This window comes from Triturus cristatus, chromosome 1_2 (genome assembly GCF_964204655.1).
Source record: "Triturus cristatus chromosome 1_2, aTriCri1.1, whole genome shotgun sequence".
In the NCBI taxonomy this organism is placed as follows: domain Eukaryota; kingdom Metazoa; phylum Chordata; class Amphibia; order Caudata; family Salamandridae; genus Triturus; species Triturus cristatus.
In genome coordinates this window covers 520860688-520877247 of record NC_140580.1, presented here as the reverse complement: position 1 = coordinate 520877247, position 16560 = coordinate 520860688, and the positions used below count along the sequence as shown (strand labels likewise).

Sequence of the window (16560 nt, the reverse complement as noted above, 5' to 3'; positions counted from 1 at the left end):
TCTCAAGGTACTGAGAAAGAAGTGCCCCCCCACCCCCCCTTTCTAGGGGATGAACCAGACCCCGGGTCCCAACATTTTGACAGTCTGGCAGTCAGCCGTGATTGAACCCTTGATTGCAGATTCATAGGCACCACCTCTTGAGAGCAGGCGGCAAGAAGATTAGGGGATGGAGAGAAGTCATTGGTACCTGGAACCCTTATTGAAATAAACGAGCAATGTGCGCTGTGAGTCCCCACCATCAGGCATGTGGTGTGTTCATATTTCTCTTTCTTGGGCAGAGGTTATGCTCCAGGTGTTCAACCAATCACACAAAAGAGGCCTAGGTAAACCCTGTTATCCAGGTGAAAACCTGGGCATCCCAAGAGGACTAACCTGACACCTGCTCCTATGTTATTATTGTGTCTCACTACTTATTTCACTACTTCCTCAGCTTAGATGTAGGTTCTTTCTGGGTTACGTACCACCAGGAAGGAAGGACGCGCCGCTGGCTGTGGTGAGGAGTGATCTTACTTACATGAAAGTGTGCAGCACGGGCCAGTCTTGAGAGGTAGAGTATGCTTATGTGTTTACCTTTCGAAGACCATATATGTTACCTTTCTAACCTGCAAGTTGTGGGGTTCTAAATAAGTTCTAGTATGATTCTACCCATCTGCAACTAGGGATTTACAAATGAACCTCCAAGGGTAGCAGCAAGCCAGGCGTGTGCCTGTTGTCACCTGCACATGGGACTGCTGGGACCCTAGTAACCAGGGTGGAAGAACACCGTATATTCATATGAATGAAGATGACTTATTTCTAAAGACCACAAGTAGAACAGAGAACCATGGCATAGGCCAATCATGTCCGGGCTAACACCAAACCCACATATGCTGCACAACAGTTGGGGGGGGGGTGTTATCATAGGTATTAGTAAACGAGGGCAACAGCCCTGAGCTGCAATGACTTCATGCAACTGTAAGATGATTGGTGTGGAAAATTTGCTTTTTTGCATGAATGGATTTATTACAGAGGCAAACCATTCCCATAGGCTAGAGGTCTGGACAGTGGGAAACAACTGTGCAATGGCACAGATTCATAAAACGTACAATGCAAAAGACCGCACATGATTAGCAAAGCATGGGCGACTAAGCAAGTGTGTATCCAGTCTCAAAAGAACCCGTGATTTTTTTCTCCATCAGTGGTCACCTGCACCATTTGAAGAAAGAAAATATTATGTAGAGAAACATGTTGTTCTTCCATGGGTATACCAATATGAAAGGGATTATGTCATCTAAGGCACACTATGCCTAGGATATGGTACCGGCCATTTATTTAAGGGGTATAGACCTGCTGTGTCATGCAGGCCTCGGTACCAGAGGGCGGAAAAGATGTGTAGGGCTTGTATAGTGTCAGAGCGATATAGCCTGCAGAAGGGAAACCATACAGGCAGAGATGCACAAAGCAGGGCAGTGACAATCATTACATTTCACTCTTCATATTAATGTGCATAGGTCTAAGGGACTGATACAGAGCTTGGCAGATAGGCACTCCATCACAAACATTACAGACATAAGACGTTCGGCTAATTAAAAGTGCATTAGGATGCAATGCACTTATAATAAGGCGGATTGGCATGCATTAATATATAATGCACTTGTAACAATGTGGACGGGATAGCCGTCATGCTGGTGACAGAGTACCCGTCTGCTAAACTCTAAATCAGGCCCCATATATTTTATGGGTTTGATATTTAGATGTGCGTTATGTTTGCAGGATGTACACTACAACTTCTTTCCAAGGCAAAGTAGCTTGGAAAAAGAATTTCCTCAGGGAACATTTAAGAGGAGCGATTAAAAGTATACTTGATTTAACCCAATTGGGATTTTTTATGGTTTTCACATTCATATTCACCTGAATATCTAGCCTTGAAGGTGCGGACAGTTAAAAATTCTCAGCAGGTCTTTTTCTTTTACCACAAACTTCTTTTACCGATTCACTCACGATTCCTGATTTGCCCAACACTTTTCAAAGCCTTAGCTTTAGTGCCCTGTATTTTAATGCTGTATGAGCAAAAGGCAGGAAGTCCCACAGTAAGCTATACAAAGGCAAGAGAGGTCTTGCACGCCTGTCTGCCAGAAAAGGGTAGAAATATGTGACCAGGGTTCGATCTTCCTGGTTTGGGGAAACTGAGAATTATTTCCTAATCAAGACCGTGCAAGATCTCCAAAGAGTATTTTTGTGCGATCTTGGAAAGAAGACAGGAACAATGACTTCCTGATCAATGCGGAACTTTGAAACTACTTTTGCTTAGAAAAGAGAATTTAAATGTAGGGCTATTTTATTTCATTGTCTATTTTCTTCATAAGGCTGCCCAGCGGGAGAGACGTTAGTTTCATAATATATTAATTAAGAGTGCATACAAAATATTAAGGGCATATTCAACTAGAAGAACTATACAGCAGACGAAAAATATGCATCCAGCAAACATGTTATTTAAGTCCCACTGGGGTGATAAATCTTTGACGGGGACCAGGTAAATGGTGTTTCCATTCAGTCTCTAGAAGGTGGCATGTATCTCATCTTATGCAGACATGCCACTCTAACAGTAATTAAGAGGAACACATGCTTCATCTCACTCTACATGAAAGACATAACTCTTCGCTGGGTACCCTACCTGTACAAACTTGCCGAGTAGGTAATTGATGGTGATCCAGCCGTAAGCTCCCTCCTCCTGTCCCGTGATGATTCTGGCACCCTGGTAATCGAATGGATACAATTCCAGATTGTTTTCTACTGATGACAGCACTTGGTCAGACAGACCGGGGTTCAGCATACTAAACAGACAAGGAAAGGAACTGGATAACTGCATGCAATCGACGGGAACCTGGCAATGGCTTTAAGATTGATTTTTTAAGGCACAAAATGCATACAGATGAAGATGGCAATTATACAGAAAAGTACAATGCACAGGTTTTTAAGATCCTTTACTGCTCTACTGATAGTAGACTGTGATGTTTTCAAGCACCCTTCAAACCCATGGGACACATTTACATAGGAGATGTGATCAATACTATCCCATGCAGCAAAAGTCTTCAGAGTTAATGATGAATAATACATCTCGAATTAGCTAGGGAGATGCTCTTAGTATTATGCTCAACTACTTTTACAAAGCTCAGGGTAGTATTGATTTTTTTTTACTTTGGACTCCTGTCACCATATCTTTTGAAACCTTTGCATGCTCTTTGTGGAACTGAAGTAGAGTTTATGTGCTAATGGTAGTCTTTTCTTGTTGGGAAGACTGTATCCGTCACATATCTAGGAATCATTCCTGCCATCAAAATAAATATGGTAGCTCCATCTTGACTCCATGCCTCCATGCTCAGGGAAAAGGTTTCTCCATGTAAACTTCACAGATGCAAACTTTATTGGACAATATGATCACTTTTTCACTGCCGACTAGAGGCTGAGATCGGGGGTGTGTGGCCTGGATGGGCAGCATAATGGCAGCATAATCCCTTGCTCTGTGCTGGCCTCAATTATCCTCCTGTTTGGGGCACTATCGGACACCCTTGGTGCTTCAGGGGGCTCTGTGGCATGCTGGACGACTGCCGGGGGCCTGGTGACTCACCTGAGACAGAGTATTGAATGTGGCACCTGGTGGCGAGGCCCGGGAGCAGAAAGTCTGTGTGGCAGCGGTGCAGACGGAAGCGCCGCAGCCGAGTGGGTGGTATGTGAAGACCGAGACAGGCAAGCTGTGGGGGATGCTGTGCTGGCCCTTGGGCCCCCTGATGTATCATGGGAGACTGGCAGTGAGCATGGTGGCGAGAAGCAGCTCCAATGGGGCCTGGGGGCCATAGAGAACGATCGGGCAGCAGCGCTATAGGGGGCCCATAACAGCAGGAGAAAGCGAGGACTCGGAGACTCTGGCTTCCTGGAGACATCTTGACTGGTGGCACCCACCTCCCCACAGGGTGCACATCAGTGCCTGGCATGGCTTGACCTAGCAGGGAGTAGTCCAGGGCTCTCAGCTACGCGGAGGTCCTAGGGAATGTAGCCCTCACAGCGATGTGTGAAAGTAACTGGCTAAGGAGAGGGACCTCCTGCTGACAGGCGAGCACACCGTGACTTCGAAGCGGGGTGCACATTGGCACCTGGAGTTGCGGGAGACCTGTGGTGGGTTGACAAGGCCTCTGGGCACGGGGGTCCTACCCATAGGGGAAGACCAACTGCACAATCGGGTGCATGTCTGCACCCAGTGGGGCCTGATTGCCTGTGAGGCCCAGATATCGGCACCCAGTAGACGCGGGTACCACAGACCATGCTTAAGCCTAGAGGACACCAGGAACACACAGGAAGCCTTGGCTGCCCACAAACTCACAGCACTCGGGCATAGATAATGGCTGAGACTCTGCACATCGGGCCCCAGCCGTGGCCTGGAGGGGAAATCAGTCCTGTTAAATGGAAGGGGGGCATCTGCCGAAGGTCCCCTGGAGAGGAATCCTCACCAACGCTGCTGGGCAAAACACTAGTGATGGGCAAACACAAAATTAAAAGATACAGGCTTGTGGGGGGAGGCCACAGCTGGTGAGCCTGCAACCAGCTGCCCCCCACGCTTCAACTCACACTGGACAAAATACTGGAAGCCATTGCCAACTCCAAAATGGTGCTCCAGCAACAGATTGGTACGGTGTCTGTAGACCTAGGACTGCTCTACACTGAGCAACAAAAATTGGCGGATAAAGTCCAGGATGCGAATCTGGCCATTGAAGAACTGGAACCCACACAACGCACCTTGATCACCCAGGTAAAAGACCTTTCAGAACATGTGACCATTGCGAGAGACACGCAGAAGATACAGAGGGCCAAAACTGTGGCAGCAATGTCCGCATTGTGAGACTCCAAGAAGGGGCTGAAGGTGGGGATAGAATCACTTACCTGGAGAAATAGGTAAGAGAGGAGGCAGCACCTGGACTGCTCACCCCCTTCTTTGTGCTGAGCGGGCACTCAGAGTGCCGGGGAGACAACCTTGGCCTTTAGTAGCCAAACTCCTCCATTAGAGACATCCTATTGCAGAGAGCGAGGGCCACGGGTCCTTTCAGGCTGGAGGGCAGTGTGGTGACACTCTTCCTGGACTTTACTGCAGCTGTACAGGTGAAGACAACCTCCTTATATACTCACTCCAGCCCACCTGAAAATCATTCTAGATGGCACCACCACCTTCCGCCCTGCTGAGACTTGGATCTGGCTTGAGAGAATGCCAGTATAAGGAAGGGAGCCGGGGGTCAGCCAGCAGACACCACGACCCAGATGCCAGTCCAAGAGGAGACACTGCAAGAGGCAGGGGCTCATGGCTAGGCAAATCCTGTACTCAAGCTAACCACGATAAAGGGGCGGCGGTACTGGCTGTGGTCTAACTTAACCAGAGCAGCCTCCTTAACTCTGAAGATGAATGGCGCATGGAGGGGTCCCAGAAAGAGAGATATATGGACTCTGGTAACACTTCCCTCAGTAAAAACTGTTTGCCTGAAGTAACTCCCCAGACAGCGGAAGAGTTACTATGAAGTTGTAAGGTATAATTGTGTGATGCTGAATATACTGAGCCTGTGTGGGAGGGTGGGCTGGAATGGCTGACGTGTCTCCTTTAGCCACGATGGAAAAGTGCACGTATAACTGACAAGGTATGCATGGTGTTCTCCAATCTCTGGCTGCAGAGATGGGGGCAAGGCTGCATCCACACTATCGGGTAGAGGGCTCAGGGCTTCGGGGAGTGTTGGGTGTCAACACTGAATGCTGGATTGCTCAGGTAGATGGGCCAAAAGTACCTGAGGGCCCGCATGGACGAGCATGTGCTTTTGTTCTTATCCTTTAGCCTACCCCCACACAGCTGCTCGCTTTCAATAGGAGCTAGAGGTATCATGGTTTATTCTTAATTCACCATGTCTATGTTTGGGCGGCCAGCTATTGCTGGGCTTCTCTGGGGAGTGGGAGTTGGGGAGGAGTTTGTTTGCTAAGGTTCTGGTGATGGTGGGCACACAGCTTGATCTATGAGGCTGGGAGGGGCGGGGGCCGGTTAACCGAGGATAGATACGAGGGAGATGGACGCTTCCCATGACCATTTTAAAATGATGATTTGGGACGTTCAAGGAATGGGTTCGGGAGCTAAGCATCACAAGGTCCGTACGTTTCTAAAGCGTAGGGGAGTGCACATTGCTTTCCCACAAGAGACACACCTCACTAACACAGAGGTGGGAGGCTTAGTCGCTGATAGATGTGGCAGCTGTATGCCACAGAATACTCAGCCTTTCCATGTGAAACCCTAATTTGTGTCAGAGCAGGGGTACCCTTTGAGGCCACGCAAACCAGAATACACAACGAAGGATGCTATGTGCTGGCAGAGGAGAAATTGAATGGGGCGCAGCTGGCCTTGGAGTGCTTATATGCCCCAAATCAGGATCAGATCCCTTTTCTGAGTCTAGTGACCCTCCAACTGAGCCATGCTTTGAGCGGGGAGGTGATCCTGGGAGGCAATTACAACGTTGTAGCTGACACTGAGTTAGACCATTTGACACCTCCTGTGGCAGGCGTGCGAGCTTATAAGACTGCACTGGGGATCCGGGAATTGATGTCCGGCTAGGACCTGGAAGGTGTCTGCCAGGCACAGCACAGGTCTGAATGAGATTAGTCATATTTCTCCAGCCTTTATAAACTACATGTGAGGCTAGACAAGTTCTTATGCTCCTTTCTGTTGCACACAGAATACCTAATGCACCCAATACCTGACCACAGCCCTATGCTCGTAGAGCTCTGGCTGGGGGGGGGGGGGCGGTTCTCATCCAGCAATTCCCACGTGGAGGCTCTGGCCTGAATGGATGTCCTGTTACGGAGCAGGCTCAGTGACACTAGCTGAACCTTTTTTGACCACCATGCCGGCAGAGCAACCAATTGCCTTGTAAAGTGGGAGACTTTTAAAGTGGTCATCCAAGGGTAGTGCTTTGGGCAAAAACTCTGGTGTGACACGCTTCCGCTGAAGTTTTACTCCATGTTCGCCGCCAAGCTGACCCCCAAGCTCATGGAGCTATACGCACAAGCACTGGAGCAGGAGGAGTGCCCGGCCCCCAAGAGAGATGCTTTAATGATCCCACTTCCCAAGTCCAACACGTCTGGGGCTCCCCTGTTGGCATTCTGACCACCTTCTATGCTTGACATGGACTTTAAAATACAGAGCAAGGTACTTGCAACTTAGCTCCTTGGCCATATGCACCACCTGATTCACAGCGATCAAAATTGCTCAATTCCCGCTCGCAATACGATCCTTAATCTTAGATGCCTCTTTAGTGTGATGCACTGCCACCTGAATGAAGCCAACAGATGGGCGGTGATACTGTCGATAGACCTTGAGACCTTCAGCATAGAGGGGCGGGAACACATCTTGTTGTATGCCGACGACCTATTACTATATGTGTCAAATGGTGAGGAGTGTTGCAACAGTTGCAGGACTTTGGCACACTATTGGGACTTTGAGTTAACTTGGCCAAGTCCTGGGCATTCCCCATATTCCCTAGAGTGGCCGGGCCAGGACATCTTCTGCATGAACTTCGAGAGCGTACAACCTTCTGATACTTAGGATTCCAGATTTTCCAAAAATTGGAGGAATTGCAGGAGAATAATCTGGGGGGATGTTGAGATCACTCAAGAGCAATGTGGCGTTCTGGAGATCACTCCGGCTCCCTATCATGGCGAGGGTGGCATTTACCAAAATGATAATACTCCCCTGGTTCTTCTATCACTTTGCTAATCTTCCAGTGTGGGTGCGGGTGGCCTGTTTTCAGCAGCTGGACATTTTGGTGTGCAAGCTGATTTGGGATGGGGGTGGCAATAGGGTCTCACTGGGTTGCAATAGGGTCTCACTGGAGATACTGTGTCATCCACTGGCAGACGGGGTTTGGGGTCCCCAACTTCAAGTTGTACTTTCTAGCAGTCCAAAAGCAGTGGATCACCAAATGGCTCGATGGGGTCTATCAGCATGAACTTATAATAATTCCACATTTGTAAAGAATAAACTTATCACCCCTAAGAGTATCCAGGTGCTGGGGGACCATCGGGGAGATTAAGTGAGCTATTGCCCAGAGTCACATGGTGCTGAACTGAGCTGAGCTGCCGTTGGCACCAGGGATCAAACTGTGAACCCCACATTCTGGAGCCAGACACTTTGACCGCTGCGCCACACCTCTCGAAACTTGGGGCCAAGCCGGCACAGGGGGTACTCTTGGCTAGACTGTTGGGATGCAGAGGCAGGAGGGGCATGCCGACGCTGATACTGGACACTGTTCTCCGCTGATACTGGACACTGTTCTCCGCTGCTGGTCTCAATGCATGCTGTGAACTGTGGGTTGCCCCTTATACGCCCTGGCTTTGCCACTAATTGAGCCTTCCTGTGGATGACCCTCCTTCCTTTTTTACTGCTCTCCAGATGAAACACTAGATGGCTGCAGGGCTGGTAATGGTGGGGGATTGTTACACCTTGAAGGCGTTGATGCCGCTGTAGGAACTGATGACCGCTACTGGGCTGCCTTGGGGCCAACTTCTCAGGCTCTTACTCGGATGTCTGAAACCCTTTGGGGAGTGGGCCAGGGAGAGCCACAAATGCTTGCAGTGCTAGAGTTGTTGCTGACACTGATGTCAGGTAGGCACTCGGTGAGATAGCTCTATGGGGCGCTGAATGAAATGGCAAGGAAATACCTGGACAAACTAAAGGGGATGTGGGAGAATGCATTGGGGCAGGTCATCCCACAACGGGAATTGAATAGGATGCCCTGGCCAGACCCAGAATTGCACTAGCTTGGACATTTAGCACTGGCCCCGCCGTACAGCAGTGGGAATACGCAGTGACGAGTGGAGGAGAGTGCGTTGTGCCGTGAGGTTTGCGGGGTTCGCTGGTGGCCAATCGCAGACCTCTGGACTGAGGTCATTGAGGAGTTTGAAAGTCCAACAGACTAGTCGCCGGTGACCTTGGAGCATCCAGATTTGGTTGCAGACTCAGTGGCCATCTCGCAGGACACATACCAGGGCCGAATCGCTGTGTGCGAATGCTGCGATGGACGTACCTCGCACGGAAACACTGTTTACATAGTCACATTCCCGTACTACAACTTGGACCACCAGGGCACTTCAAGGGCTTTCACTGGGGCATTTTCCACTGTTAATACCGATAGTAGTTATTAACTGCTGATTTGTGGGCCACCATGTCTGGATCAACAACCAAGTGAAACCCTGGGGTCTAATCTGAAGTTTACAAAATGTAAAAAACTACTATATCATTGCTGGATCAAAAGATCCCAAATACACAAGTGAAACACCGCCTAGGAACAACAGTGGGCATATCCCTTTAAAGGACGAAATCCCTCACTCACCAGAGGTGACATGCTTCATCATTGGGATTCTCCATCCCAGAGGAAACCCCTAGTTCCTCTGGGGGCTACAACTCCCTCTCTATGAGGGAGGAGCTCAAGGATGTTTTGTTGTTCAAGTAAGTGGGATGTACTAAATCCACAATGGCGAGCTAGTGGTATAAGTGAGAGCGCAGCGCAGAATTTTTTTTTTTTTGTTATTTATGATTATGTGATATTAAGTGCAAGTGGAAGTAAAAATAGCTCAAGAGCGTCAGAGCACCGCTTTGTTCATAATGCGTCCTTGGCTAGAATAAAAAGGATAGTGCACCAGCAGTCAACAATTTTTTTAGACCGTGGTGATAGTGATAATTGTCAACATGTTTCAGCCTTAAAGCCTACAAATATGGCACGGCTTTCGTCAGGACTCGAAACAGCTGCTGCGTACAAGAAAACCAGAAAAAGGATACTCTGGGTCCAATTTCTTAAGTCAAGTGCATCATAAGTAAAGACCACCTGAAAAAAACAAAAAGCCACCAATTTGATAATAAGCGGTGTTTCACACACAAAAGCAAGGTTAAATCAATGTATTAATGACAGAAGGCTGTCAAAAAAAGGGGGGGACTTACCCGTGAATACTGGGTTGGTCAGCCAACCTCTCACTGGCAACTGCTCAGGAAAAGTGCACCGCTCTATGAAAAAGTAAGGTGATCACTGTTATAATAACAATCAGATCTCTATCCTGAGGGGGTGTGAACAACTTAACCCTACCGGAGAGTCTATCTAAGGAGTAGGGATAACATAATGTAACGACAGGGACTCAAGGTAAAAGACACTAAGTTAAGCAAACTGCCAAAGTGTTGCTTGTAAGAGAAAACGAATATTTATGGCATAAAACGTTAGGTAGACTAACATAGATGGCAAAGCCGCTGATTTTATCCACACTTCACCAAAGCCACCTAGTTGTACTCAATAGTACAACTCAAAATATAAAACAAGATAGACAACGCTTAAGGTTTACAGCGATTATTTCAAAAACCAGGAATACCCTCACGAGCGACTTACCTGTCCGTCAGTACACCGAGGCCTGAGTGAGCCTGATGCCGGAGGTGCCGAGGACAGGAAGTCTTCTGCTTAAAGAAGGCGGTTCAACAAGTATAAATGGCCAATCACGGGCCTGAATAGTAGAAAGTCATGGTAAAACGAAGCAAGCACAAGTTTGCTTCTGCACACGCGCGTCATGGAGACACTCCTATTCCGCGCATGCGTGTAAGACCGATCCTGGTCTGCAGATAGCACATGCGTATATGATTACTGCGATCGGGACCACTACTTTACTTAGAATGAAACAGCGCATGATCGTCATCCCATTATGATCCGCAAAGCAAACAAACTAAGTCCACATGCCTCGGTAACTATTTCGCGAAAAGGAAAAGAATCAAAACTTCCTTTTAAACACCGCTCTCTGAAATAGGGAAGTACTATAAACCACACAAGGTTGTGTCTTGCAAGTGGTCTGATGTTCGAGTGGAGGGTGTATCAATAACCAGAGTGCGCTGCCTAATTCTAAAAGTGCATGTGAATTACTGCAGAGATCCCCTGTAATCTTGAAAATGGGAAATGCCATCAGGGTGTCTCAACAAAGACCTCCAGAGATTGTAAATAGTATCATATATCAAAGGGATCATGATGTTAATGGTGCGACAAGATATCTTAGTGTGAGGCTTATAGTAACAACCACGGAATATCATCATTCATGCCATTGGTGTCTGTGTGTAGCTTATACACCCACCATTGTTCCCGTTTAAACAGAAATGCTGAAATATCAGTGTGATGAGGTGGAATGAATGGTTTTTCCAAAACTGTCCACTTAAGATCGTTTGAATTATGTCGCATAGTCAAGAAATGTTGCGTCAATTTTGTAGACGCCCTGCCACATCGTATTGTACTTTTGTGTTCTAATATACGAATCTTGATCTTTCTGGTGGTCATGCCCACGTATCGTAATGCACAAGGACATGTGATCATGTATATTAGGTTATTGCTGTTGCAGTTGGTATGAGAAATGAGGCGCCAAGGTCTTAATGACCCTATGTCAATTTCAGTGGTCATGGTCGTATGAGGGCAGGCCGCACATGAACCACAAGGAAAATGTCCTTGTACCGCCGGCAAACCCCATAGAGTGTTCAGTGTTTCTTTGTTTTTAACCCGAGGTCGGGTGTGCACCAACCTATCCTTCAGATTAGTACTGCGCTTGAATGCAAATAATGGGCGTGGTAAAGCTTCATCGTCTATGTTCAGAATCTTCCAATGAGATAAGATGGTATTCTTAATCTGATTGGAAAATCTGCAAAAAGTGTGGACACAAGTCAGTCTGTCTTGAGTCTCTTTCTTCAGTTTCGGTTCCAATAATGCTTCACGATTATTGTTGAGTGCTCGTTTAAGAGATCTTTTAATCAGTTTTTTAGGGTATCGTCTCACTTGTAATTGTTGTGACAAGTTTTTTGCGTGTTCTTGATACTTGGCTGTAGCAGAACAGTTCCTCTTGACCCTCAAGAACTGGCCAAAAGGTAAATTGTCCCTTAGGGCTTTGGGATGGTAGCTGTCGTATAGCAATAAGGAATTCCTTGCTAGTGGTTTTCTATATAGTTCAGTGGAAAGCCCCCCGTCGGATGGTGTAATCAAAATATCCAAAAAAGGAAGCTGTGTAGTTAAGAAAGGTATTACAGCTATTCAGCCATGTCTTAAACTCCAAAAGTAGTGGCAAAGAGCCCCGCCAAACTACAAAAATATCATCAATATGTCTCTTCCATATGAGGATATTGGTTAGATAGGGATTGATGATATTAAGGACATTCTCAGACTCGAACATATGTACATACAGGTTCGCCAGACTGGGAGCAAAAATGCTCCCCATTGATGTACCCGATATCTGTAGGAAAAATTGTTCTTCAAATTGAAAAAAGTTTTCTTTCATTGCCAGTTTGGCACATGCTACAATGAAATTTATAGTACTTCCCTATTTCAGAGAGCGGTGTTTAAAAGGAAGTTTTGATTCTTTTCCTTTTCGCTAAATAGTTACCGAGGCATGTGGACTTAGTTTGTTTGCTTTGCGCATCATAATGGGATGACGATCATGCGCTGTTTCATTCTAAGTAAAGTAGTGGTCCCGATCGCAGTAATCATATACGCATGTGCTATCTGCAGACCAGGATCGGTCTTACACGCATGCGCGGAATAGGAGTGTCTCCTTGACGCGCGTGTGCAGAAGCAAACTTGTGCTTGCTTCTTTTTACCATGACTTTCTACTATTCAGGCCCGTGATTGGCCATTTATACTTGTTGAACCGCCTTCTTTAAGCAGAAGACTTCCTGTCCTCGGCACCTCCGGCATCAGGCTCACTCGGGCCTCGGTGTACCGACGGACAGGTAAGTCGCTCGTGAGGGTATTCCTGGTTTTTGAAATAATCGCTGTAAACCTTAAGCGTTGTCTATCTTGTTTTATATTTTGAGTTGTACTATTGAGTACAACTAGGTGGCTTTGGTGAAGTGTGGATAAAATCAGCGGCTTTGCCATCTATGTTAGTCTACCTAACGTTTTATGCCATAAATATTCGTTTTCTCTTACAAGCAACACTTTGGCAGTTTGCTTAACTTAGTGTCTTTTACCTTGAGTCCCTGTCGTTACATTATGTTATCCCTACTCCTTAGATAGACTCTCCGGTAGGGTTAAGTTGTTCACACCCCCTCAGGATAGAGATCTGATTGTTATTATAACAGTGATCACCTTACTTTTTCATAGAGCGGTGCACTTTTCCTGAGCAGTTGCCAGTGAGAGGTTGGCTGACTAACCCAGTATTCACGGGTAAGTCCCCCCCTTTTTTTGACAGCCTTCTGTCATTAATGAATTGATTTAACCTTGCTTTTGTGTGTGAAACACCGCTTATTATCAAATTGGTGGCTTTTTGTTTTTTTCAGGTGGTCTTTACTTATGATGCACTTGACTTAAGAAATTGGACCCAGAGTATCCTTTTTCTGGTTTTCTTGTACTCAGCAGCTGTTTCGAGTCCTGACGAAAGCCGTGCCATATTTGTAGGCTTTAAGGCTGAAACATGTTGACAATTATCACTATCACCACGGTCTAAAAAAATTGTTGACTGCTGGTGCACTATCCTTTTTATTCTAGCCAAGGACGCATTATGAACAAAGCGGTGCTCTGACGCTCTTGAGCTATTTTTACTTCCACTTGCACTTAATATCACATAATCATAAATAACAAAAAAAAAAAATTCTGCGCTGCGCCCTCACTTATACCACTAGCTCGCCATTGTGGATTTAGTACATCCCACTTACTTGAACAACAAAACATCCTTGAGCTCCTCCCTCATAGAGAGGGAGTTGTAGCCCCCAGAGGAACTAGGGGTTTCCTCTGGGATGGAGAATCCCAATGATGAAGCATGTCACCTCTGGTGAGTGAGGGATTTCGTCCTTTAAAGGGATATGCCCACTGTTGTTCCTAGGCGGTGTTTCACTTGTGTATTTGGGATCTTTTGATCCAGCAATGATATAGTAGTTTTTTACATTTTGTAAACTTCAGATTAGACCCCAGGGTTTCACTTGGTTGTTGATTCAGTATTTCTTGGGGGAACAAACCATGTGTGGTCTTCATAAATATTTTCCCTCAGATCCTCTGGTTGTCAAACCATTATTTGTATTTTGTCTATGAACAGCCACTATGGCTGTGGGTCTTCTTTTTGTGACATTACCCTGTCGTAGGGTTTCTAATGTTTGGCAGGTCCTTTGGCATTATTCACTATGTTTAACTTGCACTAATCATGGCAGAACGACAAGGTTTAGCCTTTGATGACACTCTGGCCCAAGCGATTCTTGATACATCCAGTATTATTGATACTTTTCAGGGGAACAATACTAGTCAAGGAGATGACTGGGCGAAACTCCTTACTCTCAAGAAATCTCATTCCCGAGTATACATACATGGAGCCATCATGACCGAATATCTTAGAGGCAATTGTACTCCCACAGGACTCATTGTCACGAATGCTCCTAGGTTGTTCCTAGATGATAAGACCTTCATCAATGATTGGTCTTTGATAGCCTGGAGGTGCACCCGTGATTGGCTCATTCTTATCATCAGTACTGCCAAACGGGTGGCCGACACTATATTGATTGAAATACAGGCTTTAGAAACACAGATTAAAATTACACTGACTGGGGCACTTTTCAAAAAACAAAATGAAGAATGTAATAAAAGCAATAAAGATTTAAAAGATTCAGTTTTGGTGACTAAAACCAACAAATTTAAAAAAGATCTAGCTAAGTTTTCTATGGAAAAAGTCTATCCATACACTAGCACGGATTATGTGAATCCCCAATACAATCGACAGGGCCGCAGATATGGTTCTGATTATTCTACCTCTGGTAGTGAGGGATGGTCTAGTGACTCAGACAACTCCTTCCAAGGTGATTCGACTAATAGAAGGAATAACAGAAGAACAAGAGGTTTTCAGAGAGGTCACAGAGGAGGCCCACCTGGCTTTCCTTCTCCCCAATGGTGGCCCCCCGGTCCTGTACATTATCCTCCTTTCCAACACTTTGGGCAACCTTTTATGTATCCACCACAACCCCAAATGTATCCTAATCAGCAGCCTTTTTTAGGGTATGGCCGGGGCCGGTCCAGAGGCAAGAGGCGACAAAATCAAAACCAAGTTCATTGGGCAGACAATCCAGCTCCACTCTCAACTCGAGGATCGATGGAGAATACAGCAGGACCCAGCTCCCACATGACCTTGTGATAAATTTGAGTAAAAAAACCCTGAATCCGGATGAGTTATCACTATTAAACAAAGGTTTTGGGATTCGTTCCTTCCTTTGGAGGTGATTCATTTACGATTCAACAAGAACTTGCACATTTTTTCCGTAAGATACGGTTACATTTCTTTTTTCGGAAAGAACCAACAGGCTCTCCTGATGTACTGGACAACAACACAGGATTACGGAATAAATCAATATTTAATCCACTTACCAGTCAGGTCCCTGCTGCAGTCTCGACCTTTGAGAAGGCAGTGACTACGCAGGTTACTAAAATCTGCAAGACCACTAAGAGCCAGTTTCAGAACCTTAACAAAAAAGAATGCAAAGCCCTAACATCACTCACTAGTGATGAGACTATTACAATCAAACCCACCGACAAGGGCGGGGCCACTGTAATAATGAATACCATTGCTTATCGAACTGAGTGTCTCCGACAACTGAACGATGAGAGGTCATATCAACGACTCACTGCAGACCCTACGCCGAGACTTTTATTGGAGATTAAAATCCTGGTGAATGAGGCAAGCACTAATGGCTGGATCACAGCAAATGAAGCCCATTATTTGATCAGAAATTTTCCGGTTGTACCGTATTTTTACATGCTTCCCAAGGTACATAAGAATCGTATACCACCGCCAGGTCGTCCTATTATTTCAGGACTAGGGTCTTTACTAGAACCTTTATCTTCTTTTTCGGACCATTTTTTGCGTCCCCTGGTTGAACAAATGCCTACATACCTGAAGGACACCAAAGACATCCTGGCACTAGTTAACGACTTGCCTTTTGATTCCCAGACAGATTTTCTGGTTACTTTCGACGTTGAGTCGCTTTATACTTACATCCCTCAGGATGAAACACTCTCCATGATAGAGACACTTCTGCTTAATAACCCTCCAGATTCCATCACACCTGTGTCTTTCATTGTAGCATGTGCCAAACTGGCAATAAAAGAAAACTTTTTTCAATTTGAAGAACAATTTTTCCTACAGATATCGGGTACATCAATGGGGAGCATTTTTGCTCCCAGTCTGGCGAACCTGTATGTACATATGTTCGAGTCTGAGAATGTCCTTAATATCATCAATCCCTATCTAACCAATATCCTCATATGGAAGAGATATATTGATGATATTTTTGTAGTTTGGCGGGGCTCTTTGCCACTACTTTTGGAGTTTAAGACATGGCTGAATAGCTGTAATACCTTTCTTAACTTCACGTGTGAATACAGTAAAACACAGCTTCCTTTTTTGGATATTTTGATTACACCATCCGACGGGGGGCTTTCCACTGAACTATATAGAAAACCACTAGCAAGGAATTCCTTATTGCTATACGACAGCTACCATCCCAAAGCCCTAAGGGAC

At 46.0% G+C, this 16560-nt stretch overlaps 1 protein-coding gene across 2 annotated transcripts in view; it reads right to left on the bottom strand.

The window, feature by feature from the left end:
• The window catches only part of ENTPD1 (ectonucleoside triphosphate diphosphohydrolase 1), a 248134-nt gene that overhangs the window by 43922 nt on the left and 187652 nt on the right, over positions 1-16560 (bottom strand). For both annotated transcript variants that reach the window (XM_085606279.1, XM_085606278.1), the window contains exon 5: positions 2654-2813. In XM_085606279.1, coding sequence (XP_085462405.1) covers positions 2654-2813 — 160 coding nt within the window. The remainder of the gene's footprint in view (positions 1-2653; positions 2814-16560) is intronic.